The sequence below is a fragment of the Struthio camelus genome, chromosome 1 (genome assembly GCF_040807025.1).
Source record: "Struthio camelus isolate bStrCam1 chromosome 1, bStrCam1.hap1, whole genome shotgun sequence".
Classification (NCBI taxonomy): Eukaryota; Metazoa; Chordata; class Aves; order Struthioniformes; family Struthionidae; genus Struthio; species Struthio camelus.
In genome coordinates this window covers 52,431,657-52,452,024 of record NC_090942.1, presented here as the reverse complement: position 1 = coordinate 52,452,024, position 20,368 = coordinate 52,431,657, and the positions used below count along the sequence as shown (strand labels likewise).

Below are 20,368 nucleotides of genomic sequence, written 5' to 3'. Positions count from 1 at the left end.
ACCTACCTACCGCGGCCACAGGAATACCAGTGAGGTCGGGGGTTGGAAGTGTTACGAAGAAGTGGCAGCATCTGGCTGCAGATGGATGGGGTAAGAGCCCAAGCTGCTATGCCTGGATGCTGGTGACGTCGGCGATGGCATCAAAAGGCACAAGAGTAGGGGGAGGCTTGGGGAGGAGAAAGTTTCTGTTTTGGTCTCATCAAGTGACAGCTCTTGTCAAGATATCTGGCAAGAAACACTTGGCAAGCAGGTACTTGTGAGCAGTCTCCCAGGCCCGCAGTGCTTTCACGTGACAGGAAGACAGCAGTGCCGGGGGGCCCTGTCCTGGGCTGCATTGCAAACTGACCCGTGGACACAGCCCTGAGCAGAAGGTTATCTGCAGGGATTTATGAGACGGACAAAGAACACACCTAACTAGGTCGGGATAAGTACTCCGAGACCGGCTTACAGAAGAGCTGTGCCTAGTAAAGGTCAGTGCCTTAAAACCAAATATGTACGCAGCAAGACCCAACAAGATCCAACTACGGACAGAGTATTGTGCAAATTGAACTAAAAGAAGTCCAGTGAGCTATGCCCTGCTGCTTTATTTTTTTCTCAAAGAAGCTGCAGATGTCCAGAACTGAGAAAGCAGTTCTTGAGAGAGTTCTTTGAAAAGTAATAGAGAAAACTAGGAAGTGTTTATTTGCACCTAAATACAGCCGAAGCAAGTGTTCAGAGAGAGAGGAGATGTGAAACAGAGCTGTAGCCCGTTCAGCTCTGTTTGCATGTTAACATGCAAAACAACAGTCCCGAGCTACAGCTCGCATCCGCTGATGATCGGCGCGCCAATATCTACCCATGCAGAAGGAGCCAAAAGCCAGCCAAAGCACAAGTCAAGAGGCAAGAGCCTCCAACTCTGTTAATAGTTAATGCAGAAGGAGCGCTGTGCATTCCCGGCTTGTGCGCAGCGCAGCCACCAGACAAGCAGCAAAACCACCGGAGGAAACGTAAGTGTAAACACCACCGCAGCACGGGCTGTCCTTAAGCTACATGTGGAAATTGATGTATCACTTCATTTTTCTGCCCTCATGTAGCCACAGAGCTGATTGATAGTAGATCTGAAACCCAGTGGGAAGTTCCTACTTAAAAACCATCTAAGTATAGGGATATTTTAAATAGAAGTAATTCATTGCACCAAGAGGATCATATTACGCAGTGATGCTCTTGGCTTCTGACTTTTCTGAAAAAGGATGCATGTGAGCACAACCTTTCTTTTCACATGTAGCTGTCGGATAAAGGACATTTGCTATCACATGTACATTACTTCCTAGGTATGTATGGATAGTATGTGTGGAAAACATGCAGACCGCACACACTGCATGTGCTGCATGCACACTGGTTTGTCCCTAAGAAAACAGCACGTTAAAAATGTTACAAAGTAGTAGAGGCCTGAAGAAAACAGTTGGTCAAAATTACATGTCCACGTTGACCAAGGGAGGGCCATGGCCAGCAAAAATAACAAGTGTAAGTAAGTAATCTGTAAAAGAAGCAGGTACTGAACAAAATCTAAATATCCCTCTTCTAAAGCTCACCAAATGAAAAGCTGACATTGCTCTACCAAAGAACTGTACTAGTATGTCCTGACCGCTTCACACTGGTCTTTCCATTTTGAAATTGGCTGTGCAAATCGTGCTTTTTTTTTCATGGGGCTCTGCCTGAGGGTTTTCCTCACGGTCGGAAGATAAAATGGAAGGCCATTCGGCGCTACCTGCTCAGACAGGATGACCTTCTCTCCTGCACCACTCCCGGGGCAGGAGCCAGGGTGCGACAGCCTGCTCTGCGGCTGCACCGTGGGAGTACGCGTCTGCCCCTGCAATCTTATAAATCAGAGACGATGCATGCAGTTCCCAGGATAATGAGATGTACTGCAGGTTTCCAGCCTAAACTGTGGCTTTAGTTACTCTGCGTTGTGATTTCACAGTTATCTAAATGCAGTTGTTTGTTGTCTAGTTTTTATTTTATTAACACTAGGTACGTCAAGCATTTAGGATGCAGGGTGTGTTTTATCTATACTGGAATAGAAGGCTAAAACAGAGAAAGAAGCTATGTTGCTACACAGCCAATCGTTTAAATAAATGGACCCACAGGCTACCCCACATGGCCACCATCTGCCTCTTCCGTGATAGGACATCCTGCAAAAAAACAGATTTGTAATTGCATGGAGGTAGATAACAATCATCAAAGCCTTAGCTAACCATCCTTCAAAAGGAGACCCGCAGTCATCTACATAATTCCTTTCTACTAATTTCAGGGGTAGCTACACTGTTTTAGAGATGAATGAGAAAGTGAAGTGTCTAAAGAAATAATTACAAAATGAGCACGTCAACGAGGAAAGAAATCACTCTGTTCCTATTGAGTTTTGGGGTAGCAGTAGATTAAAGTAAGCTTGTAATAACTCATGCTGTCATTGTGTCTAGTTGGTATCTGATACGATTTATTTGTCAAATTTGCTCCCTGCAAGCAAAATACTTAACTGTGGTTATACCACCGTTAGAGGTTATAAGAGCCTGTCAATGCACCTCAATTTTGGTTTGCCACACTCCTGTTCTTCCTGCCAAACATCACATCACTTAAAGGCTTTATGATGTAAAAAAATGACAGATAAAGGCCCACAAATTCCTCTTTATTTGCGACACAACCTATAGGTTGCCTACAGGTGTGTCTGAACTGCACAGCACTGGACGGCTTTGCATAAACTCGCTCTGCAACCAGTGGAGAAGTTCAGCGAGCGCGAGCGCCATGCTGTACAAGCATGCCCGTGCTTTTATCTCCGCACAGCCTGCTTTGTGCTGTGCAAACATGAGCTCTTGTTCACAGCCAGCTCAAAGATCTCTAACACATGGCTGCACTACAGGCGCAATTTGTACAACACGGCTCTTGTGACAGGGCAGAGATAAGGGGAATTCTGGATGCAATCGCACCCCTTGATAGCCTGGATTTTCTGAGTAAATGAGACCTTTTAACACACATCTTTGCATTTATTTACTGTTCAGCTGGTTTCATTTGATGATAGTATTTGCACTGACTTTTTTTTGGGGGGGGGGCCACCTGGGACAATTTTACTGTCAGGTTTCTTTGATTTTGCAGTGGTAGTATAAGACAAAACTCACTGATGAGCACACTAAATCAGCTTCTGCTCTGTGATTTTCTTCTTGTCCTCTGAATTGTTAGATTTTTTTTTTTCACAGACTTGCTTTTTGATGGAGTCTATCTTCAGGAAAATGAGAACTCAACACTGACATTCCCAGAAATATGTGATCAATTAGCAGTTATTTTTATAAAGAACAAGAACAAATGGTTATGTAGTAGGTCCACGCTGAAAGGAGGCTATGGCAAGTACTCTGTGGACCTGTAAAGCTTTGGTAATTGGAGCTGACTTAAGAGCCTCGTCTTAGAAACCAATGAATTTGCTCTGTCTTTGACAGCTCACGGAAATGTCACACTTTCTGAACAGCTACCACATCTAGTAGAGGAACCTGACCAAGCATCCCACAGACTGCACGCTCAAATTCAGAGCTGCGCAAATCCTGTGTGTTTCTTCTTGGCCTTTTTTCTGCTTGTTTTGTAGGCTGGTTTGAATTGATAAGTGTAAAAGTGCTTCATTCAGGTCAACAGCTGCCCGTCTCAGTATCCTTCCAGGCATGCTGCAGCGTGGAATGACTTTTCCACATTCATGTGGGAAGCCAGGAGCACAGTGCTGCAAGGAACCTACTTTCCCTGTGTCATTCAGGCTGTGAGGAACCTACTTTCCCTGTTTCGTTCAGGGAATACATATGCTCTGCTATATTTTCCTTTTCCCCATATGCTTTTTCCATCACATGACTGATTACACCCCATAGCGCTAACCCTCTCGGCCAAGCAGAAGGAGAGCTGGCTAAAGCAAGAGTACCCGGGATGGGCAAGTCTTACCTGGGCAGTGAAGAAAGCTGGAGTCAGGGATCCCGAAGGAAGCGCGGGGCTGTTGAGGGCAATGGAACCAATATCGGTGCCGGAAAGAACCATAGGTGGGGCGGAGATTTCCAAGCCTTTGGGTTTTTTAGCCTTTGGGGGAAGAGACGGAGATTTTGCCTTGGAGCCTGAAGAGAGGTTCAGAGGCTCAAGCGAATCCGAGTCATGGCAACTGGACTCGAGGAAGAGGCTCCTGTGCTCTGCAGGGAGCGGCGAGGTGGGAGACAGAGACGGGGACCTGGAGGACGACGAGGAAGGAGATGAAATGCTGGCACTGTTGGGTAACATTAAGGAAGATATTTTAGCTGATACCGAAGAGCTGAGGAAAGCAGAGGCAGCTGCTGTTTCGGAAGTGGAAGGCAACGACACCATGGGCCTCATAACTTGTTTGTCTGTTTTGTTTGTCACAAATCTTATAACAGTCCGAACTTCTTCGACGGGTGTGTTTCCTTCTGACTTCTCCTCCAGTTTTTCTGTTTTGATTGGCTTGTAAGGGTCTGGCTGGTTCTGCAGCGAGTTGATGGTGAAAGAGGAGTACAGGCCAGAGTGGATATACTCATTTCGGCTTGTGCTTTTCAGTGCTGACAAGCCGTGCTTGTGCTGCTCCCGGCTCTCCAAAGGCATCTTACAGTCGCTGTCCTGCAGCAAAAGGCTCTCTCGGCTGATCTCCACGGCATGGGGATCCATTTTTAAAATCTCAGGAAAGGAGACAAACTTGTACACAAATTTTTGTCCGATCACTTTCTTGATGATGTTCTGCAAACACAAAAGCAGATCAGCTGGATCGATCAGTATTTTGGAGGCACTGAGGATAGCAAACATCAAGGGTTGCACAGGGGAAGGCGGGCACTGCTCTCTCCTCCGGCTGATTGGGACGTTTCAGTGAGGCTGCAAATGCATCTTCCCCTTGGCTCACTCCCATAGCTCTGCTCAAACAGAGGTGCCACAGCCCCTTCGCCTCACAGTGTCTAACAAAATTAACATTTCTATGCTTTAAAGACCTATTGGCGGGCTACTTCCCTGCCGCTTCCCCTGAGGCAGCTTGGGAATATTTTCTTTCCAGTAAGAACAACTTTGCTACTTTGCAGATTCAGGCCACCCTGCCAGGCGTGCTCCACAAGGAAGGCAAACGCCGTCACTCATACCTCTCAAAACTGAGACCAATTATCCCGCAACGTGAAACGCTTCTCTTGAAAAGTCTGCTAAGGACAAAACAAACGCCGCTGCCGCCTCCCCCCCCGGCTCCAGCTGCTAACCCTCTCCTCCCACCCGCGCGCAGCGCTATGGACCTCGGCTGACGGTGACGATGCTGCGTTCAGCAGCCACGAGCTGCGTGTCTGGCAACTGCAATCCCTTGCGTAGGTTGCACGTTACCCATGGGAAAGTGCTCGTGTCCTGCTGCAGCCTCTGCGCCTGCTCCAGGTATGCGTTAAGCTCAGGGCGCTCACTTGATGCGGGCTGAACGTTTTCATCAGTCTAAACCGGCTATCAAAATGTCAGAACAAAAATATCCCAAACCTCTCAAAGGTTTGTCAAACTGTTTTTCTTTTTTTTCCTTTCTATTTGCCATAATTAAAGTGTCCCCTTTTTGGGGGGGGAAAAAAAAAAAAAAAAGGATTCCTTCTGAAACTGAAATCTTTCATAAGGGGCCTGATTCTCATCCTAGCTCTTGCAAAATGGGTATGTTTGTTAGCTGCTCTAAGACAATGATGTGCTGTATCTAAAAGGGCTCCGCGTGGGCTCAGCAGCATAGGCACTTCATGGCCTGGCCTATGAAAGAACTAGAGCATTTACCACCCTAAGCCAAGTGCTGTGGAAGCTGGGGAGCACTGCTTCCTGAGCTTTCGTCAGTGATTTCTGTCTTCTTCAAGTCCCTGGAGGACGCTTTGTCTCTAACTCTCTTCGTCTTAATAAAAAAAAAAAAAAAAACTTTCAAAGAAGTTACCCTTTTGGTGGGGCAGGTTCTCCTGCTAGCACTCATCTGCAACACCTCCTGCTAATACTCTGCAAACAGACGTTTGCCATCCTGTACGTAAGGGAATACGAACATTCACATTATTGCTAAAAAAAAATCTAATTTATTTTTCATTCAACAATAGTTATCTTTTCTAGGAGCTGTCTAGCAGAATCAGAGACTAGTAGAAGTAATATTTGTTACGGAGATTTAAAAAGAAAAAGGAATGCAAACACCACCCCTATTTTTATGTGTACAGTATAGAGCTCTTGAGTGCTTGCGGTGCCTGCACTACACCTTCCTTGTCACAAAAGCAGGGCTAAGCTGGAGAAAGAGGCCTATATTGATTAGCTGAAACTTTGGACGGACTCACTGTTTCTGCACTCTGATTCATTCACAAGCTTGATATTACATTTTTCTTAAAAAATGCAAAAAAACCCAACACAATTCACCTGTGAAAAGAAATATGCAAACTGGGGTTTGTTTTCCTTTTTTAATATATTCTTTTTAATTTAAAATAATCCCTCCCCTCTGCTCCTGGCAGCTGCAGTTATTGCTGCATCCAGCACTGGGAACGGAGATTGTACTTGGAAAATGTGACTCCCAGCAGGGAAAGATTTAAGGGTAGCATTTTTACACTGGTGCAGACTTGAAACAGGGCAACTTTGCTATAAAAAGCAACCGAATGGGCTGGTGCGTTTATACTTCTTCTGTTAGTATTAAGTATAGTTATATTTTAAGAAGGTCTCTCGCATTGTGGCTCCTCCATCTCCATAAGCCTGCAGCAAGAGCCGGCTTAATGACGGCTGAAGATGAAAAGGATTCAAGCGCAGCCCCCTCGAGCGCTTTGCAGACTGATTTCTATTAAACGTGGAGCCTGAGGAAACCTCCATCAGCTTGTAAGGGAAAATAAGGATGCAAATTAATTAACCGTCTTTGAAATGCCACTGTCATTTACGATTTTTTTCTGACAAATAAGTGAAGTGAAGGTTAAAAAGCAGCTTGTTTTTCTTCCCCGTCACCTCAGCGGTCTGTCAGAACCATTCAGAACTGCGAAAGACGGCTCAGCCCGCAGAAGGCAGCGACAGACGTCGTGACAAGCCGGGCTTTTTTCTGCCCTGGGTATGAAAGGGCAAAGAAGGTTTCCTTACGTTAAGGGCTGCTTTTGCAGGGAGATGAAGCCACTTGCTTGGTAGAGGGGCAGCATATGTTTGGTTTGTTCGGCTCTCCTAGGTAAACGAGCTCATGAGCAGGCTTGCAGGGAGCGCCAACGCGCCGGCCGGGGCTGCAGGGAGCGCCAGGCACGGCGCTGCTGGGGAGGAGGCCACCCGGCCCCCACCGCCGCCCGACGGGAAATCTTGCTATATTTGAGGCGCTCAGAAACCGAGTGCCTGCAATGACGCGGTTATGAACCACGCCGAAGGTCCCTGTCACGGCCGACGCGCTAGCGCAGCCGGCCGACGGAGGGGTACCCAGTTTGTATCAGCAGCTCTCAGCACGCTCTGCAATGGGGGATAGTCACGTTTGCTGTAGTCACTGTTTCGCAGACCTCAAACACTAATTCAGAGCAGGAGCTGTACTCAGGTGCGCTGAACCGCAGGCTGGAGGAGCGGGTCTCGCTCTCTCCTTCTCCTGGCTGAACTACGTGCCAAAAACTCAGTTGCCTGGGTCCCCCTGCATCTTTACCCAGGCTCTAATGTGGGGTTTTTTGTTGTTTGTTTTATCACCTATGCCTATGCACTACTATTTGGAAGCCCTCCAGAAATACACGGGAGCTGTTTGTCCATTTTCTGCATATGAGTGCAACTCAGGCCGAGGGTCCTCTTTTTTTTTTGTGGTTCATACATTTTTTTGATCTTAATCTGATCAGCACTGACTCCTATTCCCCATCCGAGACATTTGGAGTTAAGGACTGACTATACTGCTGGAGCGACACAGGGATTTTAGTGGCTGGGCTTGATCCTGTGAGCTAGGAAGTCTTCAGGTTGCAGGAGCCATGCGGGGAGTAAGCTGGAAACTGGGACCCGGTTTCTAGTTGAGCTTCCCAGACTAATGAGGGACCTCAAACTCCAGAGGCAGGAAGATGGACTGGGGCTATTTACCTCCTCCCATGAAATTACCTGTAAGCAACATAGAGAGGCTGCCGAAGGTCTCCGAACATATAGCACAACGGGGCAAATGGTCTCTAGGCCCCCGCATGGCAAAGAAGAAGGACCCGAGCTGTAGTTGTTGCACTTAACTCCCTTTTGGATGTGTTGCAGGTTCCCTGGCTCTGTGAGTCCCAGAGATCAGGCTATGAATTCCTCCTAGGGCTTTATGAGGAGTGAGCCAGGCTAGTGGGAAGCCTGCCCAGAGGGAGGGCTGCCCTTCTCCGCTCCTCGCCGCTAAGAGACATTTGCAGTAAGGGGACAGGTCCAAGGCATGCTGCCTGCTGCGTGAGCGAGAGTCTACCAGAACTTGTGGGTGGAATAACTACCTTCTCCTTCGGAAAGGTAAAATTACTGTCATCTGTACAAAAGCAAGACAGGAAGCTAAGAAATCTTAATACTCAAATGTCTGAAGTACATAAGCTGGCAGGAGATAACTGTGGCTGTAAAGTTTGCTCCAAAAAACAAGGCATGCATCCACATCAGCGTGTGCAGGCAGGCAGACCCTGTTAATGTCATACTTTATGCCTCTGTGCTTACTATACTGTGTGTGTGTTTAAGCTCAATTCTGATAAGATTTTGATGGCGGCATAGTTGTTACTAGATTGTGTACCTTTGGAAGTGCAAGACTTTTATTTGGCCAGATAGTCTTTCCTCCCTCATGTCCACCTGGACACAGACTGTTCTTCTAGTTCGCAGCTTGGGCCAGGGTCTCTGTTGGCTCACTGGGGCTTGACGAGGTCTCCCTTCTCTCTCGCATCAAACATGAACTATCTTGTCTCTCCTTTCAGGGACTTTCTATGTCCTTCTCCTCTATCCATCATCTCTTAGTCACTGTAAAATTCTTTACTCCCTTGCCAAAAGGTCAGCATCCAGTAGCCACTGTTATGCTGTTTCAGAAAAGCACCTTTCAGACTTCCACCCATTGCTCTTGAAAGAAGCTCCTTCCATACCTCCATAAAGCTGTTTGCTAATGCTCCTTCAAGTCTTTCCTTACAACACCTCTTACCTGTACCACCACAAAACGGATCACTGGTAAGCTACTGCCAACACATTGGTATTGCTTCATTGTAATCTTGGATTTTTCCCTCAGTTAACTCAAGAGTAGACCTTACCAAAAGTAAAGTAGTGATTTCCACTATCACTTTATGTCCTGAAGTTGTGTGAGCAGACCAAGCAAGGAACCCTATTCCCCAGACAATTCTTCCACGCTGCCATCCACGCTTGGGCTTTAAAAATGCAAACTAGTAACCAGGATATTTAGTCTGACCTGATATGGAGAGCGGGAAGTGTCTGGGGCACCTCTGAACGCTAGGGGCAAGCACCTTAAAAGGTCTGGCCTTTGTGCTGCCCCAAACACGGACAACAAGCCCATATTATTGATATACTATATGTCATTCTGCCAGCCCATCTAAACAAGCAGGGAGCTGTTAACTGAAACTAAAACCATTTATTCTGTCTTTGGAGGAGAGGGTGAATAGCGCTCACTGAGTAAGGCCTAGGGCCGTGTACTGTTCAGAGAGGACACCAAAATACTCAATAGCTGTTCATGACAACAGTATGAGTGCGTGATTAAAGATGCAGCATAACTCACGTAAATGTTAAGGTACACAGGCAACTGTGATTCTTGCATTTCCTAACTTCTGAGGGCTTGACTTTCACAACCGTAACATCCAATTAATGTAGGTATTTGCACGTAATTTCCTGGATTTTGCCCTGCCACCACCCCTCCTTTCCCCTTCTAAAAACCTCACCGGGAAAACTTGCTAGCTTCCTTCTTGTGGTGTCACCTTGATATATGCATGGTGCGGGGGGGGGAGGGGGGGGGGGGAACGGCCCTGGTGCTCAAGCTGCAGGTAGAGAGCACTGCAGGAGGCCTTTCCATGGCACTAGCTGTCCTCTGAGCAGCTGCTCTGTTAAGGCAACAGAGGAAATGCCTTAAATAAAGAAGCGGGAGGGGAACTGGGGTAACTTATTTGCACAAACGAAGCAGGAAATGCAAAGTCTTTAGGTTATCTATGAACCTTTAGCAACCAGAATCAGGATAGCAAATTACAATTGAGTTGTGCCACGCTATACATTTCCTGGGGTGCTTTATATCTGAATTTCAGATAATTCTAGCCATCAGCCTTAACAGCATGTCATGCTTGCTTTCAAAGCCAGGCTAAGGAACTTGCCCTAATTGTGTTATTTTGCTCCTATACTGGAATTAATTTACTTTTAACTTCAGATGAATCATAAGATGAATTTTAACAAGCCAGTGTTTCCTCCAAGCAAAATGGCAGAGCCCATAAACCCCCATTTATGCAGTTATCAGGTTTTATTTCTCTACAGTGAATAATTGCAAAGACAAACCATGAAGCGCTAACTCAGTTAGCGTCAGCTGCATGCAAAGGGCAGCCCAAGAAAGAAATGCCTATCCCCTGTGCATCTGCCACTTCTGAAAGGTCACTGCCCTTGTCTCAAACTCTCATGCTGGCCAGATCACTTGGGTTTATAGGTAGGGAAGTCCTTCTAAATACCAGGCCACCACCCAAATGAGGTCTCATCCAGTGGTCCTGCATTTTGCCTTTCCTGTAGCTGCTCCTCTGCCCATAGCACCATGCTCACCTCGTTTGCCCGCTGTGCTCGTCCCCAGCACATTGAACTGCTGACACGTCCATCACTGACAACAGCGAGGGAGGTGGCAAGGGTCTCACCAGGCTGCCTAAGGCTACCTCAGGGCCTAGACCGCTCTCGGTCTTACCCACACATCAGGCAAAGGTCTGGGAAAGGGGAGTGCAAGAGTCTAAAAGGGGGGCTGTTTCCCTTCACCAGCCCTTCCTGTTTTGTTGTGCAGAAAGGAAAGGCGAAAGCCAAGGAGCTATTTTTTTCCCTCCTCAACTTCCCCTTCTCAGCCATGCAGCATAGGCTGAACTGAAGGCAGAGGAAGAGTTCAGGATCGAATCCCCTGCTGAGCGCTCGCTGCCAGCTTCCTCGGCTTCACTGTGTGCTGCCCTGTGCCAGGATCTCTTGCGCTTCAAACCTTGCAGCACCCTCCCTATCTATCTGCACTCTTCTAATCATCCACCTTTCTCCACTGCCCATGACCCAGTGGGACACAACAGGCCATTCCCACATAGAGGAGTAAGAGGCTCCTGCAGTTTTTTGCTGAAGGAGCTACTCCTTCAATTTAAATAGCAATAGCCCATGTTTTCGGTCTGGGGCGCAAACCCAGATCACAACGAATTGCCTTATTCCATCCAGGAGCCATCGTCTCCATTGTGCTGCAAAATTTGTGGAAGAATGGCCCAAACCCTTGTGCCACACCTAGATAAAATTTGCAGATGAAAGAGAGCACGCATTCCAGGAAAGCAAAATATATGGCCGTAAGAACAGCGAGCAGTCACTTCAGCAAGAAAGCTGGTGAAGAGACTGCACGGCCACTCCTCTGGCAGGTGCTGAGTGGGTAAGGAGAAAAGATGACGAAGGAGGGGCAAAGCAACTGAAAACACTACGCAGTAAGAAGAAAAGAAAAAAAAAAACGGTAAGGGGGTAGGGAATACAAGGAGAAAGGGAGCCTCAAGTAAGAAGTCATTATGTTCTACTGATTTGAAGAAAAGATTTCAGAGACAGATCTCAAAGGACAAGTGCCACTAATACCTTCCCTCCTATTTTCAAGCAGTACCTGTTCAGCCACTAAATGTGTATTTGGACTTGCCTGGATATGCTGTTTGTTCACCAGCAGGCTCTCTGTCTGCATTGATCCCAGTCGGGTCTCTAATCAGAAGGGCTGGAGTGATATTATGAAGCCAATTTCCCCACGCTGAGCAGAAGCCTTTTTAGCGCTCGGTGCAGGGGAATTCACCATGCCAACTGCTTGAAACACGTGCTGCACTGTCCTCGCTGAATGAATCCTTTTGTGCCTGCTCAGGCGAGCCACCTTTGAAAGGTCTCGAGCACAAAATCTGACTTCTACCAGACAAAATGCTCACAACATTTTAATGCAAAACTTAGGACTCTAAAGCTGAAACTTGAAATACTTCTTTGGTATACTAGAAAGAACCCTTCCCAATTCCAATGTGAATAAAAAAAAAAAAGTCTGACTGTCAAATTCTGCTCAGTAAAATTCATTCTCAATCAATACATTTTCAGTTGCTGTGTTACCCTGGCTGCACAGCACCCAGTGCCACAGGACCCTTCAGGAATTAGTGCACTACAAATAACACACAATAACTATCCTTTGAGCTCAGTTCAGCAACGAATGTATCTAGTTTCCTCTGGCTTGTGTAGGTAGCTAGCCTGCCGTAACTGTGCTGAATGTGTTAGTCACTGCATAGTCTCGTCACACTTACTTTCCTGAAAATCAGGATGAGAACAGACCAAGTAAATGTGGCTATAATTTTTTCCTCTTTAATATACCAACCTATGAGAGCCCTTCTTTTTAAGGTATTTTTCGAGAATATACGAAATAGGAAAAATAACTAATTTAGGTATATCATTAAAAAATATTCACTTAAGAGGACATAATCCTGAAATGACTTAATAAAAACAATATAATGTTAATCCAAAAAAGGCTGGAAAAACAACTGGAAACTCCTTGAATCTGGTAGAGTTTGAAACTGAGAAAGGAGAACATGTGAGATACTTTAGTTGCTCCAGAGTTGTGTTAATTTTTTTTCCTTCTAGTGTCTGAGAAGATCACATCTGAGAGATTCCCAGTCTAGTCTAGCCAATCTAGTACAAACTGCGGTTACTCCCTGTTCTCATCTTTGCGTCCTCCGTAATACTGTTGCCACCACACCAAGCTGAGTCCAAAGACTGCTGAAGTGAGGGATGATTTATTCATGAGAGCGACCTTACAAACTGCCAGTATATTCAAGAAATCTGACTGTCAGGGGTGCTGGCCACCAGTACCCTGTGCTGACTTCTAGATTATTGGCCTGCTCATGAGCTCTGAAAATCAGGAGCAAACTGAGTGATCTAAGTAACTCTGGATTACTATGTCCAAGATGTTATTATTTCAGATTTCAGTGTTAAATAAACTGATTGAAAATGGCTCTGCGCTAAGTGTATGTATGCCTACACTATCTGCCAGTTAGCGGCTTCTGAGAGCGCATAGCAGAGCACAGACACATGCAAATTGCCATTTATAAGGTTGGAGCCTAAACTGTGTCTGATGCCTTGGGTCTAATTAGTTCTATCAAACCTCAACAGATGTAACCGTGACCTCTTTTGTCAACATGAAGGAAGTGCTAAATTAAGTACGTTTTCAAGGGCAGATAAGTTTAAGGAACAAACCTTGACCAAAATATGTGCTCCACTATTTTGACTTGAGGTACCCAGAAAGTAATATCCCAGTGTGCGTAAATTTAACATTCTACTGCAAAAATAGTCCTCACCTGAGGTGAGCTCAACGTGAGACTACTACCTGGGAAAATACACCCAAACACATCCCTGCTCTGACACCCACTACCTGGCAAGCTGCTTTTCCTGCTATTTGCTACTTTTAGTCTGCACTTCCAGTAAGACATCAAATTGGTGCTCACTTGTATATTTTGCTGCTAATTACATCATAGCAACATGTAATCTAGACTACTGTTGAAGCTAACACAGATTTTGTCCTAAAAATGGCTTAGTGGAAAATTTCCAAACTCTTAAGAAACACTAAATGTTAACAAATGAAGAGTTACAGTGAGATTCTTGTGAAGTAATACTGCACTGCCATGATAATTCTAGAAATGTTTGAACACTGTTATTTCCAGCTAAAACAATTAGGACCCAATACAATTGTAAAAAAAGAAGTTTTACAGGAAAGATGGCCAGACTAGCTAAAAATTCGTGGACTGCACCTATGTTCCAAAAGGTGTGTCCCACAAAAACTTTGAAATTCAACCCCGCTATCTATGCTGTTGGGTTTTTTGAGTGTCTTTTCCTTGTCCTAAGACAGCTGACACCTGCCGGTAAAGCTGCCGCTCTATCTGCCGCGTGCCAGTTTTACTGCTTTCTGCCACCTTTCTGCATTCCACAAGATCCTACGCAGGCTGTAATAATCAAACAGTCCTTCATTAGTAACACGTATTTTATTGTTGTCAAAAGCTACAGAAAGTACTGGGTAGCCAAATGCATAAACACATGTAAGCGTCAGTAAGCGTAAACCTAGGTCAACACTTCCCCTTCTGAGGAAAGAGATGTGCCTTGTTTTCCTGTACGTGTTTTGGCTGCCCTCTTACCTCCACTGTGATTGCCTTCAGTAGCGTTATCCACTGTAACAACTAATTAGGGGAACTTATAACAAGCTTCCACACAGAGATGAAATATTAAACAGTAGTGTTTCTATTTGCTTAGTCTGCACGAGAATAACAAAATTTACCTTGTCATAATAGTATCTGAGCGCTCGGCTCAGCTTGTCATAATTCATATTAGTTTTGTTTTTTCTGAGTCCCCACAGCTTAGCCACTTCTTCCGCCTTGAGTAGCTTGAATTCGCCATCGTTAGACGTCCAGCAAATCAGGTGCTCATGTTTCTGGTCTAGCAGCAACTGCAAAAGGAACTGCCACAGCGTGATTGCACTCTCCATACCTAGAAGGGACAAAGGAGAGCAACGATGTGAGAAACATGCGGGAGCACGTGCTCCAGCCAACACTCATCTCAGTAATAAGCTCTACCTAAGAGTCATCTTAAGTAATTTGGCAAAGGAAGTTATACTGTATCATTGGCAACCAAGCACCCAGAAGACCTGCAAGCCCTGGATTCCCGTTTCAGTGTTTTTTCCACTGTTGCCTTCTGAAGAGAGACTTAAAACACGGTAAGTATTGCCCACTTAGTTCACGTGGTACAGGGTCGTCTCCAGTCGATGCTTCCAGTTCAGTGCAGGAAGCCACTTTCCAAAAGAAAGTGGAGCAAGAAAAATTTAGGACTTGACATAATTATCCACTGAAATCAACTGAAAAATTGCTGTGTGCTTTAACGATGAGCAGACTGAACTTGTTAGTTACTGGGAACCAGGGGACGAAAGGGGAAGAGTGGATGGTTGCCTTTGGCGGGAGGACCGGAAACCAAACTCTTTCTTCCTCCCAACACTTGCACCAGCCTTCAAGTATTTGGCTTGGGGGAGCCTGAAATGGGTCTCAGTGTTTCTGCTTGATAATTCAACCAGCTCAAAGATACTATGTGTTTTGCAGAAATGATGAATGATCAGTTCACAGTAGAGTAAGTACTGTTTAGCCTGAATCTTTCTGTAACAAGGGTCTTTTCTTTCATTATCATCCACGCAGCTGAAAGTTAGGAATATGCTTTAATGGTGCCTGAGTCTCACTTCTAAGGATGCTTGAACAGTTTTTTTTCCTGCTAACTGCCATGCTATACTAGAAGAGCAAACAGAAGAATTACTGAATATCAGCTCAGCACAGGCGCAGACACAACTTAAAACTTGGAACCGCTGGCACCAAAGACAATTTATTATTGTAAAAAGATGTGGCTGCAACTGATCTTTTACACAAACTGAGATTATTCTGCACTTTCAATAGCTTTGCCAGCATTAGCATGTTAACACTGTATCAAATCGTTTTTTCTTGCTCTCTTCTGATATTTAATTCTGACATGTTCTAGCTAACTAATGCACATTTAAAAATGCCAGTATTACTGGGTTAATTGACTACTGGGTTCAGTATTATTTGCACATAGAGCAATGGATATTTTGGGGGTTTACCCAAACAAACTGTTAATTTTTAATTTTCCTGCTCATTTGGTTTCCTAAAACGCTACTCCCTTTATCCTAATACACTACATGGCCAATGTGTATCAGGCTTACGGCCTCACATTTCCTTTGGAGCGCTGACCACAAGAGGGCATAAGGCTTCTAACTATTCTATTAGATGTAACTGTAAAGCAGCCCACGGAAATAAGATTTGCCTTTTCAAGTCCCCTAGAGCACTAAAGAAATCATGTTTCTTTTTTCTAATTCACTACATCCTGCTACATGCTGGTCTTTGAAACACTGTAGTTAACAATGAAAATAAATTGCATAAGCTTCACTGAAGCTACTGTAACAACAAGTTAAAGATACTAGAGAATGTTGTAAATAACTTTTCAGAAAAGACAAATGGAAGTTGGAGATTTACTTTAGTCTAAATAATTTCTAAGCATACTGTCTAAAAAGGAGTTTGCAAAATTTGGTCATGCTTTTATTATCCATGTAAAAGCCTCATTTCCCTAAATAAGTGGGAAGCCAGCTTGAATGAGAAGGGCAGAAATAAATGTCTAATGACACCCAGCTGGGTAACAGAATGACTACCACAGTACCTCCAAGGGATGGCAAAGGCTCACAGGACTATTATGTACCCTTGAAGGAACATGCATTTAAGAGCAGGTAAATACATATTTAGAATTCTCTATATGGACATTCTGGCACTTTGAAAGGTTTTGCATTTACTTCATTGCATTTTTTCAGCAGTTTATACAAATCCTTCTCCACCCAGTGTAGGAAACTGTATAGCCACAATTAAATGTATCTAAAAGTGACATACTTGTTTCACAGCCTTAAAAGCCTTCTTTAAATTAGACGATCTGTATGACTATTAGCCTCCTTAATCGATTATTTATCTCTAACTTCATACCTAATAAAGTGTCCTTATTCATCTAGTATCACATACACACTTTCACTAATTTCTCAATTGTTCAAGTTATTTTACTGTGCATGTGTAGGTTGACACAGCCACATTGCCTAAAAATAATCTTAGTTTCTACATACTGTGTGTACTACATAGGGATGGATATTCTGAATAATTTCAGCTTGTATCATATGACTCTTAAATAAGGAATCACAAATGAAACACGTTTTGCTCTGGAAAATTAAAAATAAACTTATAAATGTCTCATTTCAAAACTGTATTAAAATACACCTAAGTGTCCCAGGCTACAAACACCTGTCTAGAGAATTTTAGCTGAAGAAATGAAAGATGGAAGAGGATTACAGAAGCACCAATACAAACTCCACCCGCATGACATTAGCTATAACATTATAATACCTCAGAGATGCAATTCCCTCATTCCCAACTAAATTACGTCTTCCTTCAGCTCACCAGAGACCACGTCTCTGCACAGAGGTTGGCTGGACCTGCACTCAGGATGAAGCGCATGGTGCTGCCGTCTCCTTCATCCCCATTCAGCTCTGGCCAGGAACCCTTGCAGTGCAACCACCTACAGCTAACCGCGCACTACGCTTTCCGTTATGAACCTGCTTGCTCATGATTATCATTTTACCAAATGTAAACAGTTTTGGATCCCATTTTATTAGTAAGTGTTGGCCTCACAGTGACTCAGCCACATGCATAATGCAAAATGCACAAACAGTGCAAGATTGTGTGAGCAGACCATGCCACAGAAGCGCCTACTCAGCTGCTGTCTGTCCTGTCCCGGTGACTGGAGGTGACTTCCAGCAGGTTATTATATAAAAGGTTATTTCCTTTGAAAATAGTGTTTCATGCTGATCAGTTCTTTAAACAGCTCAGATATGCACATTATCTCTGGGGTTCTGGATCCAGGGAAGACGCTTGTGGTGGGATTAGTCTCAGCAGCTCCTTGCCACCTGCCTGCCTTGCCCTCTTCTGGGGGAAAGCTGTGGTCACCTCTCCAAGGGCATAGCTCTGATCAGGCTTTATCAAGTTACCTGTGCACCTAAAAATCCAGTATCGAAGCACTTAATTGGTATGTCCATAAGTCTTCCGTTGGCTATCACCCAAGTTTGCCTGTACAGCAATGAGATTAAAACAGCTCAATGCTGCATTAGATCCTAACGCCCCATCTGCCACTGAGTTCCTGTATAAAGCCTTGCACATAGTTTATACAGCAACTGCATGTATAGATCCTAATTGAGGCAAATCACGCAAACTACATTTTCAGCTGATCATTAATTGTACGCTCCTTTTTCTCTACACACCCAACATGAGGCCTTCAGGTCTGATTTGCTGAACTCTGAATATGCAGTCGTAACAACCTTTAACAGAAGCTTTATGCTTCTGATATACGGTCATGGAGATTCTTAAACATGCTAAAAAATTTAGGCTTCAGGCATCTCAGATGGAGTATCCTGAATTTGATAAACTTGCAGTTAATTCTTTGTGCCTCATTTGCAATTCTCTAAAATGTGAATAATAGCATCACTTCACTTTGCAGGGGAACAGTAAAAACTTAAGATGCTGCAGTGACAGGATTGTTTTAGACTAACTCCAAATACTTAATTTCCAATCAGTTCAACAGAAGTGTGAACCAGCCTTGCCTTATGGGCATCAGTTTGGGGTCCCACAGATTATTAACTGTCCCCTCGGGAGGACACTGTGGCTCCATCGTGTAATGAGCCTTTCCCTGTGTCTCATGTGAGTGGTGGATCAGAAGAATCACATGACTGATGTATTAAAGGGCATGTAATTTCTCAAAAAATACTTTGTTGTATTAAAAATTACTACAAATGTTCATTGGGAGGAGTCTGAAATCCTTAGGAAACACAGTTCATGTATGTATCTTCTAATTCTGTGGGATTTTTACTGAGTCAAAGGGAATTCAGTGCATCACCTTAATTTGACAGAAATGGCTGTCATCCCTACAGGCGTCACTCCCTACAGGGCACACATTTCAAATTTCATTCAACTCTTTATTAATATTAAATAGTAATAATATATATTCCTGTTACTTCTGTGCTCAAAACATCATTTTGAATGCTGGGCAGTAAATAATACATGGGACCACATACTGAATTACAAGGACTAAAAGAAAAATAATTTTCAGAAAGTCACTTACTTAGATAGTGACATACATTCTTGGTACAGAATGAGACAGGCAACCTATGAAGAAACACATATTCTGTCATGGAAAGTCTAATCAAATAGATACAGACAAAGGAGTCAACAATTTTTGTTTCATGTTCTAACTTTAACACATGTAGCTTTGCAATCATACCATTTTAAAAACATTCATACAATGCATTTGACACTCATCAGTATTTTCTAAGCCATGAAACAAATTTGCTAGGTTGACTTGGCCTAAATAACCGAGTAATTTTACTTCCTGATCAATTCCACTCGCTACCTTTGATGCAAATAATTACTGGCATAGCTAGAAAGAATTAAACTTGGAAATACAGTGTTACATGGCAAAAGGATATTGCAGGATGGAGCTTTCTGCCAGTCCATCTCTCAGGCCACGGTGACAGTTAGCCACACTAACACATCATTTGCATTACCAATGCATATTCATTCAAATGTGCCCCCAACTGTGTGATCAATATGATGCAATGTGATCTCCATGCACCAAACTTTAAGTTCAGGACCGATACGGGACGGAGGCTCCTCAGAATACCTGTGATTGTAATACCGCCCCTTTTCATTTCATCCAAGTTAACAGCCTAACTCAAACGCCTTAACTTGGAGCAGCAGCAAAATCAGCATTGCAAGTTCTCCCTAAAGAGAAGGGTAGAAAAGGACAGGCACTTCCCAGGCAAAATTGTCCCATCTAGGATCTGGCTTTCCTTTAAAGGAGGGCCCAAGTTCCTCACCAAGGTGAGATGACCACAGGCTCAAAGGTCAACCGGCACTCGACTCCAGACTATGGAGGCTGACTCTTAGCAGAACGTGCAAGTCTTACAAAAACGTTATGCAAGTTGCACTAGAAATGGTTAAGACATACGCACGCTGATGAGTTGTATTACCATTTTGTGACCAACACAATATACATGACTTCCCATATGACAAACTGTTAGCCAAGCGGCATTAAGGCTACAAAAATAAGTCATCAACCTGTTGGGCAAAATAAAATAAATAAGCCACCTATCTCAAAAACCAGGCAGTAGAAAACCAGGAGGCGCAGAGGCAAAACTAACTAACTAAAAAAGCTCATTTTCAGAAAGGTTTATGACATGAACTGTGATACAGACAAACAGGAATCTCTTTGAGGCACTGAGTTTGGTAGAGCTCCTGGGTAGGAAAAGCCAGAAGGCGACGGAGGAAGCCGGAGAGCAGCTCTGCGGCATTCAGGACCTCGGCGCAGGTCCTTAGCTTTCAGATGACCTTGTTACATCTGCCTGCAAATCCTCCCTTCTCCCAGATACACTAAGTTTCATAACGGGATTCTTTCTCCATAGCCCCTCCATAGCCCTTATGAAATAAATAGAAATACTGATTATCCTAGACAAGGTGAAAAGTGGGGATCCCTCCAACCATCAAGAACAGAACTAGCCCCTTTTTGCTTCAGAGTGACTGCAGAGGAGCACCTGTGACTCCGAGCTGTGAACCAGCCATGGGATTCG

General features: G+C 44.3%; 1 protein-coding gene across 4 annotated transcripts in view; it reads right to left on the bottom strand.

The window, feature by feature from the left end:
- ELK3 (ETS transcription factor ELK3) overlaps window positions 1-20,368 on the bottom strand; it is a 40,175-nt gene that overhangs the window by 7,917 nt on the left and 11,890 nt on the right. For 2 of the 4 annotated variants that reach the window (XM_068938255.1, XM_068938283.1), the window contains 3 exons: window positions 18,865-18,908; window positions 14,441-14,649; window positions 3,949-4,743 (listed from right to left, as the gene is read on the bottom strand). In XM_068938255.1, coding sequence (XP_068794356.1) covers window positions 3,949-4,743; window positions 14,441-14,649; window positions 18,865-18,908 — 1,048 coding nt within the window. The remainder of the gene's footprint in view (window positions 1-3,948; window positions 4,744-14,440; window positions 14,650-18,864; window positions 18,909-20,368) is intronic. The other 2 variants (XM_068938263.1, XM_068938274.1) reach the window with 1 other exon arrangement.